The sequence below is a fragment of the Ptiloglossa arizonensis genome, chromosome 7, assembly GCF_051014685.1.
Source record: "Ptiloglossa arizonensis isolate GNS036 chromosome 7, iyPtiAriz1_principal, whole genome shotgun sequence".
In the NCBI taxonomy this organism is placed as follows: Eukaryota; Metazoa; Arthropoda; class Insecta; order Hymenoptera; family Colletidae; genus Ptiloglossa; species Ptiloglossa arizonensis.
Genome location: NC_135054.1, coordinates 10,237,064 through 10,262,547, shown reverse-complemented (window position 1 = coordinate 10,262,547; position 25,484 = coordinate 10,237,064). Strand labels below are relative to the sequence as shown.

General features: G+C 37.2%; 1 protein-coding gene across 5 annotated transcripts in view; it reads right to left on the bottom strand.

Moving 5' to 3' along the window:
• The window catches only part of LOC143149144 (uncharacterized), a 266,938-nt gene that overhangs the window by 147,277 nt on the left and 94,177 nt on the right, over positions 1-25,484 (bottom strand). For all 5 annotated transcript variants that reach the window (XM_076316263.1, XM_076316267.1, XM_076316264.1 and 2 more), the window contains exon 4: positions 16,479-16,586. In XM_076316263.1, coding sequence (XP_076172378.1) covers positions 16,479-16,586 — 108 coding nt within the window. The remainder of the gene's footprint in view (positions 1-16,478; positions 16,587-25,484) is intronic.

Genomic DNA, 25,484 nt, shown 5'->3' with positions numbered 1-25,484 from the left:
CTATTGTATTAAATACTGCAACGCTGATAAAATTTCATGTTACAATGTTGACTATATTGGACTGAAATTTGTATTTGAGTATTTGCAATTCTTTTGTGTTTATCGTACTGTTTTTATCGTACATAAATGCTGGTTATTTAGCAAAACAAAAGAAAAGTATCATTATCTTAACACGGACACACAATATATTTATAAAATTTCAACGAAGTTTGTTCTTAAATTGAAATCTTTCGATAACTTTCCTTCGAGGAAATATATTCGTGTTGCATCGTACTTGTCGAACTGCTGTTACATTATTTATGAACATTTAACAAAGAAATTATTCACTCTGTTACGTTCACAAGGAAATTACCTGTTTCTCTTTTGAATCTCTCATTTAACTTACGCTAAAACAAAACTTCGATCAATAGTTACAACAACCAGATACCTCTCGTGTAGATAACAATATTAACAACGAATACTATCATCATTATGGGACGACTAGGTAATTGGAAGCAGGATAAAAAAATAAAAGAAATACTTAAAACCCTATTCCAATCTCGTTTAACTATCTAACAAAATTTCATTCAACATAGACACGTATACATTTTGTTCTAAGAAACTTTTGCGATCATAATTTCGATAAAGTTACGAAGCATGTTGTAACGTTAAAGGCGCATCCCTCATTTCCAAAGGCGAAATGAATTTAAAATATCGTAAAGCACGATCGTCTGGAAGAAAATTGCCAAACTTGAGAGGCCTAAGAGAAAATGTTATTAAAGCGGAATAGTTTTCATATAGTATCACACGAGTGAGCTTCCGCTGTTAGAAGAACCATAGCCTCGGAAAGCCAGGATTATATCCTCAAGAGTTTGCCAGCTTTCGATTCTCATTTAAAAGACTTAATGGCGCGTACTGGAGACGGAGAAAAAAAGGAACACGGGGAAAGGAAATAAAGTACATAAAATCAAATAGAAAGAGAAAACTCGTGATAAAATTAGTAAACGACGTAAGAAGAAAGAAGGAAAATGATACAGCAGTTTTTAAGCTGTCGATATTTCTGATTTCTCTCTACTTTTACAATTTCTTCATTGATATTGAAAATCGTTCGAAGATAGTGGACAAGGAAAGTGAATCGCAAGAACATTCGAAACCTTGTTCCAACTCTTTCGACAATTAAATTAATTCCGAGTCTCGTACTTAAACCCATACGCGAATATGTAATTAATTTTCAAACGACCCTTGTAATCGTAATCACCGCGTAATGAAAAAATTTCAACAAATTAGTGCCATCCACAGTACGAGAAAGAATTAAAAAGGTTATTTCGAACAGGAGAAAATACTTCTTCTTCCAAGTAAGAAAACGATGGTCTACCAAACTCTAAATTTATTTTTGTTCTGTAATTACGAATGAATATCATACCATCCTTATAATTGTCCCGTAAATAGTGTGCTTAATTAGTTTAAAATTTAATCGAAAAGCACTCAATCTATATCGAGCAATTGCATAAAATATTTCCCAGTGAAGATCACGTAGACTCTGATACGTTCCCTTAAGTATTAACTCGGTTTTCGAACCGAAGAAACTATTCTTTTATAATATTTCTCTAAATTAAACCGATCTCTGTGTTGGCTTTCGAATAAAACTGAATCACTTCCACCAACAGTGACGTAAAATACCAATATTAAAACATTCTTCGTTGCCCGAGGTCTGACAATAAAACACACTTTTACAACTACCTATACAGAAACTATTCCTTTTTTTTCTCTCTCTCTCTCTCTCCCTCTCTTTCTCGTGAAACCCTAAAAATCCTGTATGCCTTCTCGTTGTTTTATGTCGTACATTTTAGGAACCGCTAAAGTGGAAGGATAGAGAGATAAAAAGACGAGAACGAAGCCAAAAGAGAGGCCTCTATGGGAAGGGGATCATAAAACGGTAACGCCACGCGATTTCTGCGCCCGGGCCATCTTCTCCCCATTTAACCATCCCTGTGGCCCTAGCAGTTTGATCCAGTTATCCACGCGGGAAACGCTCCTCCAGACGGATTAAATGCAACTTCTACTCTCGCACGTGCGCATAAAAATACCGATCATAAAATAAAATAACCGTAGGTGGCTGGCATTGCTCCTCTATTGCCGAGGAAAAAGTGATTTGCGCTTTGGAAAGAATACGCCCCCGCTTTTTACCGAGCACTCCTGGATGCGGAGGGCGCGTCCATTATTCCATGATCCTTCCTGATATTGCATAATCTGCGTAGATATAGCAGCATCGAGAATATTCAAAGGCAGCGGAAACGAGTCTTGCCGATGTTCAGCGATTTCTACTTCAATAGGCAAACAACTGTATTTATAATTGGACGCGTTTAATTGATACGAGGTTGTGACGCATGAAACTCCCATCGGCAGGTATAATCAAACACAAGTCCGCGTGTGGTATTGTTCACTCGAATAACCACAGATTGAATGTTATTTCGGATAAATCGGGTTATTTCGTAAGCCTTTGTGTTTTGTCCAAGTAAATTCTATTCGAGGAGGATACCTACATACACGCGAAAAGTATTGATCATTCGCAGAGTGGCAGTCTTCTTCTGTGATACTTTCCTGTCACTGTATTAATTTATCGATGTCTCTGCGATACGATTCAATTTATTTTCGAAAATTCGCTCAGCGATATTTCGATACACACATTCGAGTCGTTGAAGAGCTTGATTTTTAAATAAATTCACCGCCAATTGTCACGGTACGCGATAACTCGTATAAAGTAGAGTAAAAACGGAGTACGATTGACATCAATTTCCTTCACGTTCATTGATAAAATTCCCGCTAATAGGATTGTGTTTACGATTAGCTGATTCAAGGGTATCGTTGTAACAAAATATTTTCGACTTTATTTGTTACATGATCCTTGGTCCGAATCGTTAACGAGTTTCATTTCCAAAAAGACGTCTCACGTTTATCAAAACATGTATTGGTAGGAATAGTTAAACACACGAATATACTATTTTTCAAAGTCAAAAGTGAGCTTGTAACGAGTTCGCGTAGTAATGATAAACGAATCAAGGTTATTGTTCCAAATGAGAGAGATATACAAATCGAAATAAATTTGATATTACGTGCTCAATAATTGACTCAATGGAGAAATAGCCAATGGAAACGCAACGATAACCGATACTTTACGTCGAAGTTTGCAATAATTCGAGCGACAATTAGACACTCGCAATATTTAGAATCGCGCATTATTTTGAGAAACGTGTGCACGATGTTTTTGTTCCATTGCATCTACTCTGATCTCGTTACCGTACGAATATAATTAATCCAATTGCACAATATGAAATATAATTCCATACAGATCCGCGTTACATAATTCTAAAATAGAATATAAACCGGAGAATGTTTTATCTCGACAGATAATTCCCACGAGTCGAAATTACAACGAATCAGGATGAAATGTTTCCCTTCACTTTTAATGAGTATACTGGTTATCATGCGCGCCACCGTTAACAAGCACGTGCATTTTGTTCGAGAAAGCACGTTTTGTTTCGAAAGTTGCTTTCAGTTCGAATTTGATATCTGTCCGAAATATAATATAAGCGTATTTTTAGCAAGATAAAAAAAAAGCATTTATAAAATACCTATTCTAGGTTTCACGAAAAGAGTAACGGATTATATTTCCCCGCTAGTTCAATGGCCAGAAACACAGTTATTACGAACATACAATCGTAAAATGTAAATTACGATGAATTATTTTCGAGAACATTATCGCGCCAAGTCTCTAATTTTTTTAAATATATCAGACCTACCGAATTACGAGAAATTGAAGTCTCGTGTAAATTCACGTTATTTTATATTCGTCTACACTACACTGTTTAAAATTTTCGCTAGTAACTAATTTTATAATTTACGCGGATATTATATATTCTCTTTACTCGAGTAAAGCCGTACATTTAATAGAACGTTATAATCTGCATTTATTTTTCCGATGTACACATTTCGAACTCTAGTAATTTTTCGTTAACCGGGAATTCAAAGTTAAAGCCTTTGGATGTTTAATTAAAAAATACTTTACATTAGAAATATGTCTGCCGCGTGATATTTGTTTATGCATTTGTATCACGGAACGATGATATCTGAAAATTATGACTCTTAATTATGAATTATTCATATACCGCGGCACACTGTTCAATTATTAATTAATACGCCACTAAATGGCACGTGTATGTAGCAATTTTCTGTGGAGTCAAACATTTGCTGAATATATGAATACTTTAGGCATTGCGTGTATAAGCAAATAAATATATAAACTTCCTCGTTCCCTCTTTCAAGTCCATAAATTTCTAGCAAGATTGTTCGTTTTCCTATTCGTTTCGTTTCAGAATTTTTACGCGGTCACAAGGTATTGTTACGATCTATTATGCAATAGAAAGAAACACCGGTGGTTGTTAAAACGTTGCCACGTAAACCTTATTCGATGGTATCCAACGTAAACAAAAGTTTTTAATAGTAAAAACGTGATGACTCTTTACATTTATCTCGAGATACAATATAAATGAGAGGCCACGTTTATGTGTTCGTACGGGAAAATGAATCAAATAATGAAATTGGAGTGTGTTTTAAAATGAAGGACACAAATGTGTTTCACTCACGCGATTTCTCTAATGATTTCCTGCATTTACATCGTAATACGTTAATCAGTAAAAGCATACCTAAATAGGTTTTTAAAAAATGATCGTTTCCACTTATTCGCGGGAAAAGAAGAAAATACTATAATAAGTTGTTTCAGAAGTTTCTGCACATTTACGCGAACTTTTGGCTCGATAAGAATTAATGAAAAAATCTCTCGAATCATGAGTCGAGTCAAGCATTTTATCACGATAAAACACTTTCGATCTTATTGTTCGAGGTATCCCCTCATGAAAAAAGTTTTAAACACTTCGAACATAGTACTTTTTTCTGTAATAAAAATACAGCACCTATTGTGCTAACTCTGTGTCTACTTTTTATCTAACTCATTCTACAACTGTCAACGCATTGTCAAACTCAAAGCTTATACAACGAACAAAGGTTCCTTCCACTTTATCATAACCTGATTTTGATTTCGTAACGAAAAAGTCTACGAGTAATCTAAAGAAATATGCACAAGTGCAATGTTAAGAAACAAATCTCGCATTGTATCGAAAAATAAGGTGTAAAACAAATTAGTAAATATACGTAATGCGTATATAATATTAATAATAAGTAATAAATTTGTAAGATGTATGCAGTAATTGAAAACTTCTAACATACAAAGAAAGAAAAGTATGTTATTCGTATTTACAAAAATTACTCTTGAGATCAAGGAAACCCTTACCAGATCAAGTACGTTAGAATGTTTAACCAAACTATCCTAAAATTAAGAAACTTGGTGCACCTATGTAAGGTATTGAATTTGTAATTGTATACCTTTGAGGTGGTAAAATTGGTATCCAACTACTCAAATATGATCAATGTGTCTAGTATAGAGGCCAGTCATTGACCTATGCAATATTGACACTGTGCAGTAACAAATATTTCTCTCGCCTGTTAGATCAAATACGATGTACATATTCTAGTGCAAGGCTAGCTGCAACGGGAATATTTCACGGTACTCTACCCGTTCGTTCCGTGGAACATATATTCCACGGGTCTTTACAGTTTCTCCTCCGAATATCTAAACATTTTTCGCGAAAATCCTACTTCAGCGGCGGCTTATGTAGACATCTATGATTTTACGTAAGTCCATGACGTCCGACAGGAGCCATCGTATAGCTTACCGAATGAAAAAGGACGGTGGCATCGTAAATCAGCACATTAATCCATAATGAGATTAGCATAATAAATCATCCCCCTCTCTCTCTCTCTCTGCTTTTCTTTTTCTTTCTCTTTCTCCTGCTAGATGTGCACGTTGAATTCGACGTGTTACAAGTGACCCACATTCTCACGAAGTGTCGAGAACCGATAATCGCCGATACTTTCCAATTTCTTGCTGCGTTCATATTTAATGATCGCGCGGTTTTCCTTTTTCAATCGAAATCCAATCCCCGCGAGCGCATAATCGAAATTAACAGTGAAACGCGATCCATTTTTTCCTTCTCCGTTCTTCCACGGAATCGATTGAATTCAATTTGCAAAGTAATTATTGTTCACTGGATAAACGCGTGCATGTGTGTCCTGTATGATGCAAAGCTCGACGAAAAGTTTGCGAAATTTCAACGAAACGGTGCGTAAATAAATTTGGGTGTTAAGTGTACGATGCACGCCATTTCAAGAAACATGAATTATTCGTATACAATGTGATAGCGCAATAATTAGTTTGATTAAGTTTGTAATGGAATTACGTACCTGAGTGGTACGAGAGTTTCAATAATTATTTTACTGGGGTAGTGTTTAATTTGCCTTCACGTACCCGTAAAGTGAATTTCTAAGTTAACGCTCGCGGAAAAAAAGAGTAGAATAATTAAATTTTACACATTAATTCAGCAGTCAGGTAACTATTTTAATAAATAGTTTCTTGATAAATTATTTTAATAAAGAATTACTTTATCTGCGAGAAACATTCGCAAAGTTTCCAATACCGGTTTCGATAAAGCTTTGCAAGTTTGTGGAACGATCAAAAATAAATGACGTGTATTTTTTATAGCTGCTTTAACTCAAGTTTGATGAATGAAATTACTTTTCGATGTTTTAACACACTTTCGCGATAACTGTTACAGGTACAAACAAGTTCAATCATTTACATCGATACGATACATCGAGTCAATTATTCTTTGCAAAATTGTTCTAATTTTCTTTGAACGTATTGAGCAAACACATTATTATGCATTTAATAATTGTTGAACAATTCACTGCTTATAAAATTCAGTAAAAAGAACTATGTATTGCAAATATTAATAAAAGTCTCAATCTTTAGAAAGAGTACAAAGTCGAAAACATTAATTTAATAAATGATACATCATTTTCGCTTGTATGTTGTCATTTGTATGTCTGTATATCGTACGTGTAAAATACGCGTTACAATATAAAAAGCTCGGTTGTAACGTTAAAAATAACGTCTCATAACTTACATAACTCTATCGTAATGAAAAATAAATATTTTAATAGAATGCATATTCTTCCAAAAAGAACGATGCCAAAGATAACGATGTGTATATCGATCGACGAAGACTCAAGGTAAGTACACCCATAATTAAGGTATGAAGTGGGGAGAGTGTATATGAAACTTGCAGCAATTTTATCACTATGTCTCGTAAACTTAACCAAAAAACAAACCTGGATACGTACGCGATATCGTTATCAAATAAATGTAATTATGGTCGATTGTGAATTTAGAGTCAGTATATAAACAAATTTTATTCGCACGTACATCATCTTTCTAAAGAAAAGTCGTAAACCATTTCTCCCTAGCAGATTCTTGCAACTGCAATAGTTCCCAACGTTGCATCGGAAAAACAAAACGTTGAATTGTAATTTCAATTTACAAACTTGAACAAAGCTAAAGAAATATTACTCATTTTCTATACAGATAGTACTTATAACCTGAGAATACGCGAATGCAACTGTTAATATTGCGTTCTGCTCGATAACCCGTGAAAATGTTATGGAAAAAATCAATCAACTTATACCGTTGCTGAAAGGTAACTCCAAAATTGTATTTCGTGTGTGGCTCAAGATATCGGGGTAGAAAGTACCAGTATTCCTGGTATCGGCAATTTGCTGATTGCTGCTTACTTTGAGTAATAATTTATTTAGAAGTTTCGGGACAAAGTGCATCGCCACGCCGTATCGTCGTGGATAACCTTTTGCCATCTTTTAAAGGTAGTAAACGTGACACTTGAATATATCCAGGCCGATGTAAAGTGTGGAGTATGTCACATAAAATGACAGGAAGCGCCAGTAAAACTTCTCATACATGATATATTCTAATAAATACCGACCTAAAATATTCAACCGCGCGTTTCTGGAAAATGCGAGATGCATACCAAATTCCGAGCACTATATAATGCAAAATAAGCGTATAATATCGTCACGCGATTTCATTTACATCCTGTGTTTAAAGATGAATACAATGAACATTTTTAAAGTTAAATCGTCGAGACCCTAAATTTTCTCTCTTTGCTTCTCTTGCACTTCCCGATAAATTACCGATCTTTATTTCACTCGCGGAATTTTCATGAACAGGAACTCATGAATTTTTATTTTTACTACAACTTGCAATAATTTTACTTTACTATTTAAAAAAAAAAAGAATAATTAAAATTCTCCAAGGAAGGTTCCTTATTATAAGTGACCAAAATAATTGATATTTTTGCATTTCGTTTGTTTCGTAATATTCTAGGAAACTTTTGACTAAAATTTCTAAATTGAAAAAATTATGAGAAACAGAAGACAAGCTTGTAGATGTAATACTTTGAATACTACACTTTTTTATTGAAAAAAAAAAATGAAATTAGATTTTCCTTGTTTCGATCGATTGAACTGTAGACTGACATTATTTTCTAAATCTGAAGATTTTCATATTTATTCAAGTTCAATGGATAACCAAAGTAGTATTTAACGAAATTTCGTTTGTATTTTTGTTTAACCAATAACGTTGATCGACGATCGAAAGAAAATTGTCGATGTAAAAATATTTAAGTTACTTACGCATCTTTCTCTATTAACATTAAATCGTTGCGTACGAAACAGTTGATTTCATGAACAACTGCGTAAAATTCCTTACAATATAATAACTGAAAATCGTTATCACGAGGCATTTATATCGTATATCAATTTGTAATTTGAAATTGACGGAAAACGATACAGTACATACAATTAACGAAGTAATGTGTTTCTATATATTTTCAAAATCGACCGTGTAACAGACCCAAAGAATAACCGACGAAATAAAAATCTCTATAACGAGAAACACGAATGCTTTCATTTCACGAATGTTTCCATTTCGCACGTGTTCAAAGCGTATCGAATTATACCGAATTGTATTTTGCCCAACGAACATTATCTTCGGTAAAGCTCAGCAATCGTTGAAATTATCGTTAACAAATCATCCACTTCGTCTACAACAATCGCCGGGTCTGGAATTATAGTTCTCTTGTACGGAAAAAGAAAAGAAAAAAAAAAGAAAAAATGTTCCTTCCCTTTCTTCTTCGAGGCAAGAGGTACGCTCGCAAAAACCTCGAAAACCCGTTGCTCGGCGAACGAATAACGAAATAAAAATCGAAATTGCAGAAAGCGGTGATAAAATTCTTTTTCCATAAGATTCCTAACAAAAGAGAAGCGTCCGAGGTCCACGAGCCGGGACGACCAATATTGTACCCCCCACCTTTTGTTCTCCAGTTTCTCGCCTGCGTGTTGAAAGCGCGACCCTTGTACTGTCCGTGGATATGCTCCCGCCAGCGAAGATAATTATATCTGCCTGCGACCCCGGTTGCATCGCTCACCCCTGACCGTGGTCAATGTCGTATTGGCCGGAAGCGTTACCCCCACCGCTCGCCCGAGAACGATCGGTTTTCGGGCGGCGAGTCCCGATAAGGGCCGATGGTATCCAGAAGGAGCTGCAGTTTTCCTCGAACGTTTCTCACGGCTGAAATTCCTCAATGTAACGCGGGGAACGTGGCGCAGTTCGCGAGAATTATATAGAAAGGTGGAAAAGGAACGAGGGAAACGGGTCTCGTCGGTCCCCGAGTCTCCCTGTGGTGAGTTGCACTTGTAAATGCGCGTTTCCCACGGTATCCTGGCCTCTCCGAGTCTACCCACCGCTCTTGCCTATAACCGACCGAACGTGTATGTACGCCGGGTATATGGCCGCCGGAAGGTAGGCGGCTGCGAGCTACAGTGGGAACACAGTTCTTGCATTAGCCAAAGAAAGATTTCTAGCGAATCGAGCGAGAGACCCGGGCTAACTGGCCGAGGGAGCAACGAAGAAAGGATCGGTATAGATAGCGGTGGTTCTTACCGAAGGCGTGGTAGCGGGCTCTGTCGTTGATCCTTGCCGGTTGTATCGTTCCGCGGGACTCCGTTCACGGATACACTTTCGGCGGGCTGCCCGGTGGGAAAGAGGAGACAAGAAGACGGGACGGAGAGAAGAAACGCAAGAAAGGGTGACGGGGGGTAGGGGGTCGTTTTAACAACGATTACCACCGTTGCTGGCGAGTCTCGCGATTTCAATGGCGGCGCCGAACTTATGAAGTTCTGTCTTTGATTAATGCCCAAGTTTCTTTCGGTAGGTGTTCCACGGGAGGTTTGAAAGACGCACAGCCTTGGAAAGTCGATTCAGAGTTGCCTTAAAGGATATTTATTGGGGGCTGTTGTGTGGCGGGTGTCGTTAACCTTTCGAGTATAGGGTCGGGAGGGGAGAGTGGATTCAATGAAGCTTTTTATGGCATTTAGAAGCGAATCGCCGGGATTGTGAATAATTACTTAGCCTTTTACGGATCGACGAACGATGAACGGTTCGCGTCGATCTTCTTCTTGCGTATCGCGCGAAGACGAATGTCTAAGATTCGAAAGTTAGTTGTTTCTCGAATTTGTTTAACGACGAACGCGTGTTTTTATTTCTAGCAGCTGTTATTTTTAGAAGACGAATGACTTATGTTTGCCCCGGAGGGGTCTGTCGCGGTAGTAATCGCGATTGGGTGACGAGGGTGACTCATAAGGTACGAAACGATGCATCGAAGGATAATGATTGTGTCTTGGAGACGACAGAGGATTATAGACCGATTGTGGTGGGAATCGTGATGAGAAAAGATATCCAAAATGTCGATCGAAATTGTTCGATACGAGGTTTTGAAATTTCGCGGAACAAGCGTGCGATTGAGTACGTCACGTCTGACCATAGTTCGTTTCTTCTACTTGCGATGGAAAATTCTACTTGCGTTATCCGTTTTCTGCCAATCTTACTACGCTCCAATTAATTAATATAAGTTAAAGTAGATAATTCCATGTTATCGTTAAAGTTTACTAACAATTTAATGACACGTTCGTTAATTCTAATACATCGAACAAGTATCAACATAAGATGTCATTAATGTTAGTAAAAGGTGCACGTTATTGCTGCTTGTAGCATCGATACCATTCATCAAATGTAATTCTGACCTCAAGAAGACTATGATACACAAGAATATATGTATAATAAGTTAAACTTTTATCAAAATTGTGGAATATTTGAATAATTTTGGATAAATCTTCTAGATAATTAATCAGTCTAAGATTTCCCATTATTTTTTACATGGTACATTCGAACGATTTTTCATTTTTCAAAACTAGTGCCATAATTTTCTATGAATTTTCCATCTCGTTAAAGTTGATTATTCACGAAAAAAATAAAATGATCTTCACAAAGTTAAGATGCAATAAAAATGCAAATACAGCATGATAATTAATATTTGAAGTATCAATTATATTCGTTTACGAATCATTATTTCAGGATAATCATTATTATTGTTTTAAATTATGCTTCGATCTTCAAATTTATAAATGTTTCCATCGCGTTTTTTAGTTTAGATTAATTGCGAATACAATTATGCATCAAACTTGTCGAACATATTCTCTTAACGAGACTATTGAATACTTAAATTGCATATTTCCGTAAGTTTGGTACGAAAAAACGATCGGTCCTATCGCTAATGTTTACATTCGACTCAAGTAGTAATAGTGCATAATATACAGACACGTTAACGGAGATGTACTCGATTGCACGCGTCCCGTGCAAACTTTCAAAATTAATATTCTTAAAACCAGAACTCTGTAACGAACGAATGTTATTTCGTACTTTTGGCTTCTTTAAAAGAAACAGTCCATTTCGTTTTTTTTTAACTACATCCGCATCGTGCACGGTAATTCCCGCTTTCCAGTTACAAAATCGAGATCGCTGGTCCGTTCGAAAGCAGGATAGCAGACGGCGATTTTTATCTCGAGCTGAGACCCAGTCAAGCGCGAACCGTTCGACGAGGAAAGTGAATGAGATACGCTGCACAGTTGCCAGCTACACGAATTGATGGGTCACGTTAAAGAAACAAAAAACAGCGGTGGGAATGACTCCATTATTTGAATTCGGAGTTAAAATAGTCATTTGAAAGCGAGAATTACTCCTGATGGCGTACAGGTTCTCTCATCGATCGATATTCCACACCGGTGGCGGATATATTTTCATTCAAATGGAACATCGGTTCGTTCGATGCAACAATGTTCGGTGCTGCGTGTCGACGAAACGAGAAGGAACTCGTTCTTTCCTCCATAGCGTAGACACTGTTCCGAGATCCATGGAAACAGATTTAAAAAATAAATTAATACGAATGTCCCGTGTCCAGAGGAACAACGACACGCGAGGCATACAGCTATTCGAGAATCTCAGGTTACGATGTACAAACGATAATAAACGTACGCCGAGACGCGAGAGTTTTCGAAAGTATCGTCTGGTTACTTTGTGTCGCAACAGGGGGTATTTCTTAACACGTTCGCTTCCACGAGTCACGAATGTGTGCTACTCTGATTCTCGTAAGAAAATCAAATTCACGTACGCGCGACTGCGACGATTTTTTATTCTAACATCGTATAAAAAAACAAAGCACGCCGCGTTGAATACTAGTAATTTAATCGAAATCGTAACTTTTGCGTCTTTATCGGTAGAAATAATTGATGCAAACCTAGATTTATAATTACGATATTATTTAGTGAAGTAGATTTTATCCGATTTTTTCTAAATATTGTAAATACCAGGTGGTCCACCGATATCTCTCAGCAGAATTACTTGGAAACCGTTTGTTAAGTGAAAAAATATTTACATTATATTGTACTTTACAATGTATCATAGATATTTTATTGTATTTTAAAATTTAACTAAGATCGAGATATTTATTGAAAATTTGCTCTCGTTTATCATATCTATCATTTCTATATAGATAAAAAGAATCACGGTGGATAATTTTCTCGATAGGTGGAAAAATCGTGTTGCATTTCCAGCGGTTTATATACAAGTAACGATCTCCGACACCAGATATATTCTATATACAAACCTTCCAAAAATCAAACCATCGCACACTGTCCAGCTAAATTCGAGACATTTACAAAAAGTGTGCTCGTTTCCATATAGATAAAAAGAAACACGATGTATAATTTTCTCAATAAGTGGAGAAATCATGTTGCACGAGTTTCGAGCGTTATACGTACAAGCAACGATCTCCGACACCAGTTACGATCCTTCGTCTCGGCGAACAACACGAGGAGATCCTTATTTCTCTTTCCCCGTATATTTGTCTTATTGACCGCAAGCACTCGTAGCTGCTCGTTGAAGCCGAACTACCAGAAAGCGGGCCGCGTTCTAACCTCGCGGGTTAAACAAACCCCCACCACGTAAGTCACGAAACAGCGAACTCGTAGCCGGGGTGTCGACGCTCGCTACGTAAAAACGAAAGAGTACGAGTGTCCCGATCATCGGTACGTTCGCGTTCGCGGATATCTGTCCGCTTGTACGGGAATCGTGCGAACTCATAACGGTTGGTGGAAGAACAGCCGATTCTCCGCGGAGTTCGCGAGTTTACTAAATGCTCTCGACCGAAGGCAGTCCTGTCTCGAGTCAGATTCCACGGGGAAGTTTGAAACTAATGGCCGGGAGTCGATGATGCTTCGCTTTTAAGGATCTCGCTCGGCTCGTTCGCCGATCTTCCCGACTACGGGGAGAACCTTCCAGCGTCGAGTTAACTTCGCGAGGCAAGGGCCGTTTCGTAAATGATCGCAGGGAACGTTCGATCGCAACCCTCGACTTCAGAATTCCGGCGTTCCTAATCGATTCGCAAACTGGAAGTAGTTGTCCCCGTCGAGTGCTCGTGCGTTGGACATCAAACTAGTTCCTGGTTAATCCGTTTTTGTGTGCTTGACGCGTACCGGTGACAAGAGCTAGCGAAGAATGGTACATTTCGCGAGACCGCTTTGACCCGATTGTCGATTCAATACAGACGTGGCTGAATTAATGCGACCGATCTTGGAAGTCGAGGACATTTTTTAAGTCGATAATCGAACCAGCCCTTACCAGGTTACAACAATCAATTTCGGAGGTATCAAGAGGAATTGACTCTTACGTTTTGTAATGCTATTCGATTGTCCGGGGTTTAAAGTTTCTTCGTTCTTAACTGTGGTCGTACTCATTTCGCCAGGTATCGGATTTATTATCGGAATTGTTTAATCTACTGGCAAGTGTATCTTTCGGTATGATCGAACGAGAAGGTGAAGTTGTCCTTCGAATTTGCGATATTCATCGAAATTAATCCAAGTTTCCTGTTTTCAAGCAAGTAGAACGTTCGTTTCGTAACGTTTGTTTTTAATCGTAAATTTATTATCGATACAATTGCGTACATAATCGTCGTGCTATCGATTCGCTGGAATTATGTTTTAAGAACGGGTTTTTTTACCACACGGTTCTCTTTGTGTTCAATTTTATCGAACGACAATTTTCAACGACGACCTTGGCTCTCGTGTGATTTTTTATACTCTACTTTCATTAGGTATTCTCTGTGCTTCGATGCGTTAAACTGTGTTCGTTCAATGTTCCTGGCACCTTACAATATCGAAAGATTAATGTTCCGAGCAAATAATAATGCTTATAATAAAAAGGTGAAGCGAGCCGCGAAATGTAATAGATCGGGCCGCGTGTTTGACACGTCTGGCTTATATGGTTCGAGGCACGAGGGGAATGCAATTCCAAGTAGTTAAGTATGTTCGAAAAATTTGTGGGATCGACCGAAAAGATGCGATATTCGTGAACTTTTATGACACTCGTTTGTTTACACTTCCTCCTGTTTTTATCTTTATTAGATTGTTTTAGGCAGAAAACGATCGATGTCAGAAAAGTAAATACGTTATTGTTCGAAAAATTCCTTAATGGAAGTTTTACTCAAGAATTGACACTTTCTATTAGAAATATAGATAACAAGTAAAGTACAAATACTTACTTGAAATAAAATAAGAAATAAGAAATAACACATCAATTATTTCCGAATGATTCATTTTCCAAGTAATTTCGTTAGTTTCAATAATAATGGAAAATAATAAATAATAGCTCTTTTGTGTACATTAAGCATTTGTTCGTTATTGTAAATCATTGATTCTTAATACAACGCGATATTTAAACGTTTCGTTCGATAATAGATTTGCAGAATCATTAATAACGGTAGCAAATGAAAAGAGTCGTTCGAATGGGCCCGATGATGCAAGAAAAGTGTTATAATGCATGAATACTTTTCTTTGCATCGACAAACAGTTTTTTCAGCATATCTATATCTTTTCGTTTATCATTGAGATACCGTGAAACTTCCAATACCGTCTCAGAACGTAGAACATTTCTATCGAGTGCTACCCAGAGTATCACTGTGTATTTGAATAGGAATACTTAAATATCTCTGTTATTTATGGTTCTATGAAGAAACTCTTCTGTACAAAGTTGCACTGTTTGCAAGAGGAACGTGCAACGGTAGCATTGTGCAACGTGTCGAATTTAAGGTCAACGAAATGTTCATTTATTTTTGTAAACTCTTCTTTACGAAATTTCGAATCTGAAACGAATTATGCAATTTGTTTGTTCTATACAAAAATTCTGAAAGCAAAATCGAGATACCAATAAAAGTGCTCTTCACAGCCACTATTTTTAATTCTCTATTTACTCATTGAAAAAAGAATCTTCGAACTAGTAGTGTTGCACGATTCTTATTGCACGATAAATCATCAGATTAATCAAATTTTTGATTATTTAAAGATATTGAGCCTAAATGCAAATAAAGTCATTCGATTCAATCTATATTATACATCGCAATTGAAGCATTGTTTCCCAAATTTTCGTGACATTTTTCAAAATTATACAGTTATTTAACAGAACACTTGTCATTCACAAAATCTATATTCTCTTTAAAATTTCTCAGTCCTGTTGACACAATTTATTTATAAATTCCTCTTTTATACCTAATATTCTTTATTTAGCGACAATCGTCCAACAATACAAAATACCACGACATAAGCAATTGTTCGAAAATACATGCGCGATACTGTAAGTACAATGTTCATCGTATTGTTCTCGCAAACGAAGAAGAAATCCACGTTAACCCCTTTTTAATTTTCAGAAAAGTTCGATAAAAAAAGACGCTACAACGGTCGTTGATTGAAGTTCAAATTCCACGAGTAACTTACACGCGATTTTGAAGTGTTCGAGTAACAACGCCGATAATAATTGTTCGATCAAGGTGAAAACGCGAGCGTATTTTCGCGAACAGTGAATGGAAGCATTAAAATCGAATTCGTCGCGCGTGAAAGGGCCGCGAGTGAAAATTGTCCTTTAAGATAGAATTAAACGGTGCCGCTTAAATAAGTGCCCGCCTGGCTAATAATTAATCGGCACGCCACGTAAAAGAGGCTGTCAAACGAAGGAACAATTAATGTTTAAATCAGCAGCATGCGGAGCAGCGGAGTGAGTTATTAATGTTTCGGGAAGTGAAATTACTTACCGAGTATCTGGCTAAGAACGGTGCGGCCGTCTTCGCCGAGGCAGGCGCTGCGAGCATCAAAGGGATTTGTGAATTGCACGAATGCATAGCCTTTGTGCATGGATATTCCTGAAACAACAAACGATCGTGACGTTCCAAAACGGTCCCGTTCTTTCTTCGGTGTACGCGAATGGAGCGGAACGAAAATACCGGGAAAGATGACGGGAGAAATCTTTAATTAAAATTGTTTCCATGAATTTTGATGAGGGAGAGAAGTCTGTAGAGGGTACGTCATCGTTCGCGTTGGACGACCAACGGAACGGAATCGCGATTAGGGAAACGAGGATGCGGAAGATTTGCCTTTCTTTCGATCGATTTTCAATTCGTCGAGAAATAAACAGATTTTCACATCGATAATAGTCCGCGCTATCGATTCGTATCGCGGGAGGGTAATGTGTTTCATAGGTACGTGACATGTTGTCTTTTGCAATTGGGATTTTTTTAACTATTTTCGTGGAACACTTCGGAAATATCGGAATGAATTATTTCATTGAAATGTAATTCTGAGAATTACTGTAAAAATGTTTTATTCCCTTCGAATAATTTTTACGATTGAAAACATGTACGAGATAACGTTACGTTGGATACGGGTGCATTATTATTGTACAACAAGAAAATTATAGGTCGCTTAAGTATTTGAAAAAATCGCTAAATATGTAACAATTATTGTATAATTACGTTACATATTTTTATCCGGTTTCAACATAGGTATGGAAGAATGTATTAATCGATCGCAAAATTACAGCATACAAATTATTAATAGAAGCAATGCACATTGTATGAATTGTTAGTAGAACAAGATTTGAATGTGTAGGACAAATGAATTATTCGTGTCATGTCATGAATTGCAATGTTTCAAGAATTCGGAACCCAAACCTTACAGAAACGATAACGCCGACGGAATGCTCGAGTATTTCGACAGAAATGTGAAACATTGAACTATTTGGATAAGAATTTGACGAATTTTGATTTCTTATTAAGAAAGAAATTTTACTCTCACTTGACAAGGAATGTTGCGTTAACTTCGATGCGAAGAAATATGCTCTTTATTTAAAATACGATTTCTTAAAATGCAACTGATATTTGTGGTGACTAACTTCTTCCAGAAGATAGAATAATTATTATCTTTTTTTTCCAAATTCGAGTGTTAAATATTTGTAAGTAGAACTGCGAAGTTTATAGTTACGAACTTTCGTTTCATATATATATAATAGTATTCATTGTAACTTTTAAATTACGATACACACAAGTTTCTGCAAAGAAATACTTTCAAACATTTATGAATTAATTAACGTCTTTTTTCAAAGTCCGTAAAAAATCAGATATTACGTCCACTATTAAATGTACATTATTTCCGCATAAAACGTTACGAATAAACGCGACGACGATTATTTTTCATTCATACTTTTGAAAAGGCAATTTCAATACATGCTTCAGTTGGATATTTTTATCGGAATTACCAAAGTACTGTTTGTACGTAAAATCATGGAAATAGTTGAAGTTTCCTTTTATATAAATTGGTGAAAAGCTTGACGAGTTACGAGATTGATTTTTTTGCATCAAATTGGACATTTTGTAGATTAATATCAGTGGTGAACATTTCTTGACGATTTTGTAATGTACATCTGGTTTCTACTAATTATATCGATATCGTACATTTCAACATTTCGCTCGAAACGTAAATAAATTTATTTATCGTTAGTACTCGTAAACTATCTAATAGAAAGACACGTCTTTCATTTTTATTCGAAAATGTGTATTTATAATTCTGCCGTATTTGGATAACTTGTTTCGTGATTTCATCGGTAAACAGAACATTTTTGTTTTAATGGTATTATCCCTGTCGAGTAAAATGTTTATTTTTCAGAATAAAGTTCTCGTCCGCGAGCAATTTATAGCAACACCGTCTATTTTAAATTTATCACAGACCGTCATCGTATTCGTTTAATACACTTTTATTGCATAAATAAAAATATGTTATTTCCCACATATTGCGATATACATTTTTCATACAACTGTCTTCCTATATTGTTTAATGTTTTACGTATTCGGTATCCTGCATTGATACATTTTACCAACCAACAACGGAATTATAAAAATGCTTCTTGTGGAAAAATTCTTACGATAAAGCTTGACATATGGAAGCCCATATTACCTAAACTGATACTCTAAGTGTTACAAATTTAAATTCTTTATCCAATAGCGTAAAATACACGAATAGAATGAATTTAGTAAAAAATTGTACTTCATTTATGAAATAAAAACTCTTTACATTGGTTATCCTCGTAAAGAAAAGTCCTGACGCGAGATCGAACAGAATGTTTGTTTTATCACGGCTGAGTATTTTACGAAAAATTGAACGTACGATATAAAACTTTTTTTTGAAGATTTAATTAATCAACATTAATGTTCGTCCGTAAGCTATATAAGAAAGAGAAGTAAAATAAAATGCACAATGTAAAATGTACTTTCGTTTAAGCTTGGTTACACATTTTACGTTTTTATCTATACAACAAGTAACAGATTATGTAAATCACCCGACAATTTTCCTCTGCAGGCACACAATTAAAATACAAACTTTGAGTTAAAACTGATGTAAAATCGATAGACTTGGAGGAATTAAAATCTCTCCATATTCCTGTTCCTTGTATTAAACACCGCGTTACAAACATTCAATTTTACGAATAATACAAAATCAATTTACACAATTCTCGTTCTCGGAAACTCGAATACACCTTACAGTTTATCCGTAACGTGTATCGGTAAAGATACATCGGTACACCGATTGTAACAGTTATCGAGTCTATGGAGAGAAACGATCAATGTCCATAGACGATGCGCCGAACATTGCACGGTACAATTCCACAATATACTTCAACATTCACTTTGTTAACGAAGGACGTGCAGCGCGTGGAAAGTTATTGCTACAATACGGGTAAAGTTACAGTAAAATAATATCTCGTCCAGCGTGCAAGGAGGAGCATAAAGTGCCCGACATTTTCAACCCTTGACATTATTAACATGTCTGACGCAACTGGCGTGGCTAGATAAGTTTTTTTTAACCGTCACTGTCCGTTTCGGGGGTGGACACGTTCCGTACGAAATATATCTGCATCCAGGCCGCGTATACTCGCAGTCATATATGTATAACCGTGGCAGGAATATATGGAGATTTACATATTTGTTTCGGCATAATGAATTCCATGCATGGTCAGCTGCTAACCACGCAAAAGTTATTACGGGTACACAGATTACAGGCGGTTCCTGCGTTAAAATGAACGTATCTGCCAACTTGCTACGCAGACTGCCCACGAAATCGATGACCCGGGTGCCATGTGGTAGCCGATGTAAAATAAAAAAAAAAAAAAAAAAAAAAAAAAGAAGGGAAGGGAAGAAAAAAAAACGAGAAAATATTGGTAGAAATTTCAGACGAAAAACGCGCGATGGCTGGAGACCCGGAGGCCTGGAATATTGCGACACGGCGTTTCGAATTTTCGAGTTACTCGAAATTTGTCCGGTTGAGTTTTAATTCGATCGTTCCCGTAACTCGTACGCGGAGCTATTAAAATTTTTGTTGTCGAACGAATGGTTATTGCCGCGCAGAGCGCCGCAGGACGATAAGTATTATTTATCGCAGAGTGGAACAGAGATCGAGCGTTACACTTCTCGTTCTCGTCTTCGACATTGGGAATTGATTTACGTCTATTCGTTATCGGCGATCGAAAATTTATTTCTAACTCGTGTCTCTTCGAAATGGAGGATCGACTTCCGACTCGTGAATATTCGAATTCGAGAGATCGGGAAGATCTTCAGAATCGATCGTGGTCGCGTGATTTTGTTTTCAAACGAGACTTCCTCGTCATTTTCTAACTCGTAATCTTTCGAGATTGAATAATAATTTCCGACTCGTAAATATTAGAGATCGAGAATCGATTTCTAACGGTTGATTCTTCGAAAAAATGGGATCTAATAATAGACACTAGTTAGACTGTTTGAAATTGGAGACAAATATCCTCGAAATTGAAGGAATTTTTGATACATTGGAATTATGTGCACGTCTGAAATAACTTAATCCATTGGAATGAATGGAAAAGAGACAGAGAAAAGTGAAACGATTTGGGAGATTTTGTAATCAAAAGTACAATTGTACGTGTCGAAAATATTTTACGAAAGAAATAGCGATTGTTTCACCAACTTCCTATCTCCTCTTTCTACGTTTTATTCGAATGAATTGGAAATTTGAATATTAAGTGCGGCACTTGATAAACGATACTCTACAACATTCACCGATACGAGACTTTGAATCCCATGATCTTCTCCAACCGCAAATTTAAACGGTGAATCGAACCGATTTTAAAAGACTTTACGCGGAAGAAAGACTAATAACCAAAATACCATTTCGATGGACCAGAGAATGATAAGAAAAACGGTTCAAAATACTTCCCCAATTTCTAAAAATATAATCACTCGTCAACGATCGATACCAATTTCAGTAGAAACATTCACGCAGATCTCTTCCCCGCGGATTGATCGCGGTGGTCTCACGATATAAGAAACCGAAGGAGACAATCCAGAAGATCGTCGTCCTCGCGTAGTTCCGTAAGAAAATAAAAAAAAAGAAAAAAGAAAAGAAAAAAGGAACAAAGAAGGAAAAATATTCCTTCGCCTCTCCGCAAAGGTATAAATTATATCTTCTTTACACCAACGAGAGAACAAGAATGGAGGCTCGCTGGGCGTCCTTCGAGTCCAGCTCTCTTTCTCCAGCATCGACAACTTCTGGAAAACTTTCGAGCTCCCTTTACCGCAACGACAATTCGCAATCTCTCCGACGACTGTTTTGTGCAGCACGGGGGAAGAGAACGAGAAGAAAGGCCTCGTGTCCTTATTGCGAATGGTTCGAGTCAAGGGAAACGTGAAATTGGAGAAGGTCTGACTTGTCAGACAGAGCGAGTCTCCATTGCGGAATGCCGGACCACGGTGACAGCTGCGCGGAGCAGATTGCACGAATCGAGTGGGCCAACAACGAGGACTCGAAAATCGTATTAAACCGTGCACACGCGTATCGGGGTCGGCCGCATTTCGCTTCCGAATTGTAAAACGCAATAATTCGTAACGTTTGACGTGATACTGTTTGTACGAATTTTCGCGGGGACAGGGCGAAAAACCCGGGGGTCGAGTAACTTGATATTTCTTGTCGCGGCCGTTTGCGTCATTTTTACCACGGACATCTGCATATCCTGCGCTTTTTACTCGACCCAGCTAACGAGGAGGGCTCGAAATCGAATTAAAAGGAAAAATACAGAGGCGGCGGGAAAAAAACAAGGGAACGAACGAACGATCCGTCGAACGTTTCGCTCCGGAACGACGAACGGACCATCGCGCGATTCAATTCACCGTGTCTGAATAGCGAAAGCTGTTTTTGATTTGCAATTATTCGATTATCGACACATTACGTGCCGTGAACGTAAAAGTACATTATCGCCTTTCAGCATTTTTTATTCCCCCGTACGGAGAAATTTGCTCGACGAGCCGCTTGAAAATCTACGGTTCCACATTCTCCATTTTTAACTCTTCGCAGATGGTAATTTAATAGCTTGCCTGGAAGCGCGCGAGTCTTGTTAATACTAGATTTACCAACCGATCGAAACGATCGGTTTCTTTTACAAAGATATTTATTTTAAGTTACATAGCATATTTTAGTAATCTATCGGTGATTTTAATATTAAAATCGATCTGTTCTTTAACTATTCAGCGTTCCGAAAGATGCGTTCAATTTTTTATAAATTTCGAGAAATTCTACAAACTCGATTTTATCTACTAGCAATTCAATCGCCAAAGATCGATCGTTTCTCGAAGATCGTATGTTCACGAAGGATTAATATTTAATACAATGTATAAACAAAATATACAGTTCTATTTCGTACAAGTTTTCTCCAAAGCTTCCATTGCGATTCCAATTGATACTGAGTCAATGTTTTAATGTATGTTCGTAAACAGTTAAACTTCCTTTTGTAAATCGTTAAATACGAAAAGCTGTGCGATTAAGTAAACTTCGTGAAGAAACTTCGGCACTTGGTTCTCTACTTATTGTATCGCTATTGTGGTAACAATCCATTTCTTGTCGAATCTGAAGGTATTTGAAATCGTGGAATGAAAAAACTGAATAAAATTATAATGCGTAGCAATTTATAAAGGGTAATCGGAGTAACGTTAGATAATCAAAAGCAGATCAAAATTGTGAATATAATTGGAGAAATCTATGCAAAGGCAACAGTAACCAAACGATAATATTATCATAGATATCATCTCACTAAGGTATTTCAGGGAAAATAACAGGAATAACTAATATTATTGCAAACCGTGAACTACCGAAAAAAAAATATCTGTGTAATTCCATAGAAAAGTAATGAAACCAAGTACGAAAAACAGAAAAGATATTAAAAAAAAATATAGATACGTTAATCGATCATTTTCATCGACGACCATCTACGGAGAACCTCGCCCGGAAGAATCTGGTTTACTTGAATCAAAATAGGAAGTACAAAACTTATCGTACATATAAACGGTCGAAAACTTTCAGCATTGCTTCGAGTAACAAAAAAAACAGTATCTCAACGCGATTGTTGCACCGTGACAATGCATCCGCGCACAATCCAATCTCCGTCAACCAATATCGTCAGCTGTGAAGAAAATTGTAGCTGTACCCCGGCCTCTTTGTTCCCTAGATCTCAGTCGGTGTACCTTCGTTTTATTCTCCATAATTGAAAATCGTGTTATAATCGTCATTTTAATCCAATCGTAAACATTCGAAAGACCATTACCGACCAAGTTTGCTCTTCGAAAGATGAAAACTTCCAGCATTCCTTCGGGATACGGAAAGAAAAGTCTTCGTCGACGTATAGTCCGAGGAAAACCGAGATCACCGACCATAGTTAACGTTAAAAAGTGTTTCGAGCACTCTGCATCGGAATGAAGAATTGTAGAGAATTTTACCTAAAGAAAAGTTCAATGTCGACCGTATCGTTGCTCCAGGGGACTACTTCGTAAACGATGGCTTGCGTTCTTAAAACTACAAAGCACGGATACGTTTACAAACATACTCCCGTCGTGTTTACCCGTACGATGATCGAAACGGTTCATGATCGAACGTGTAGAGACTTGCGGGGCTGACTGTACATTCACGGACAGAGCAGCGCGTTATCGACGAGCCCCGAAGCAAGCAACGAGCTACTAATTCGAAACAATTTAACGCGACACTTTGTCGCGGCATTATCAGGAGGTCGAGGCTCAGTCTCGGACCGTAGTGGCGTCCAATCGTACGACGAGACACCGGACTCTCTTTGAATCCCGGACAGGAAGCTCGAAACCCCGCGGAAACTAACGCCGCCGAGGACAACGGTGTCTGGGAGCTGCCGATAAACAGCTTACTTTCAGGTGCTTCCTCGATAAAGCGCCAAGACAATAAATGCGCCATTGCACAATGCGGCTGCGCGGAACTTTGCCCCGAACTTGAGCGCCACTGGAGGAATTAAAAGGGGCTTTGATTCGCCAGATAAGACGGCTACCACAGCCAAACACCGGGCCCCATTCATTCCGGCAACGGTGACAGCTGTACGGCGCAGATTGCGCGGGTCAAGTGGGCATCCAGAATTATATCGAGTGTTGTCTACCCGCGCGAGAACTCCCAGGTTAATTTTATTTCGTAGCTGGCTCGATGAAGAGCGTCTCGAACTTCCACGATCGCTGGAATTGCGATTACCAACCGAGAAGATTGCACAGGATCACGTGAAAGATCCCCCGATCCGCAGCGAAAACTGTTCGTTGCGTTTCGAGGCGAAATTCTCGTTAATTAAACTCGAGTCATTCTCGCGGTGAATCTCGACGAAAATCGATCACTTGTTTCCGTATAATTTCTTCGACGAAATAAAACATGTTTTTGGAAGATCTTTTTTAGTTAGATCTTACTTTGGATCGAACTCGACGAAAGGTATCAGTTTGGTTGGAAAGTCGTTTCGTTTTTCGTAATGGAGAATGTGTAATTTAATCAAATGTTTATACACTCTAAAAAAATTGTGTTTCGTTTTCAGGAAAAAAGACGAAATGACTTTCCGAACGACCCAATATTATCGTGATCATTGAATTTTGTATTATTTCTTCGAGTGTATTGTTGTCTGGTGATACAGGCACAGTTGTAAATACAGTTGTCAATTTGAGAAATTCTCGTTGAAATTACTTACCGAATTTAGGTCTTTAACAATTGAAACTTAATTTTGTCGCAACCTGTGTTAAAAAGTTTTGTATTTCTGTCTGTTTAGTGAAAATTTTAGAAAGTCATGTAAATTACTTCACCGTTTGTTGTTCGAGGACTTTGGTTGATTTTAATTCGCGTTTTGGAAGTGTAAACTACGGATCAATGTAAATTTCTATCTGTATTTTGAAAGAATCTGCGTTATCGAAAAGAAAATAAATCTATAGTTACTTTTTTATTCGAAACCCATTACTCGTCTACTCCACGTTAATACTCGAACTTTCAATTATACGAACATCGAATATTCCTGTAACATATCCCTGACTCCTATTGAACAATTCGTCTACAACGGTTAATCTTTATGTTAAGTTCCTGTTCTTTTATACAGATCTGTTATTTCTAACTGAAATTTAAAGAATATCAAATACGCTATTTATAGGACAGAGATAAGAAAATATGTTATTTATTCGTAATGAAAAAACAATCGAAATTTGACAAACCGTTGGACATCTATTTTAGAATTAAATCTAAATCCTATCGTCGCAATTCAGGATGAAAGTACCAACGTATGCGTTTATCCCTAATAATATTATCAGAGCATGTGGGGCTAATGCCATAATCAAAACCCCAAACAATTCATAAATTAAAAATTACCAGGACAGTAGCAACAATGCTATAGTATAAAGAAGACTGAAGTTTCCGACATCAAAAATGTTTTC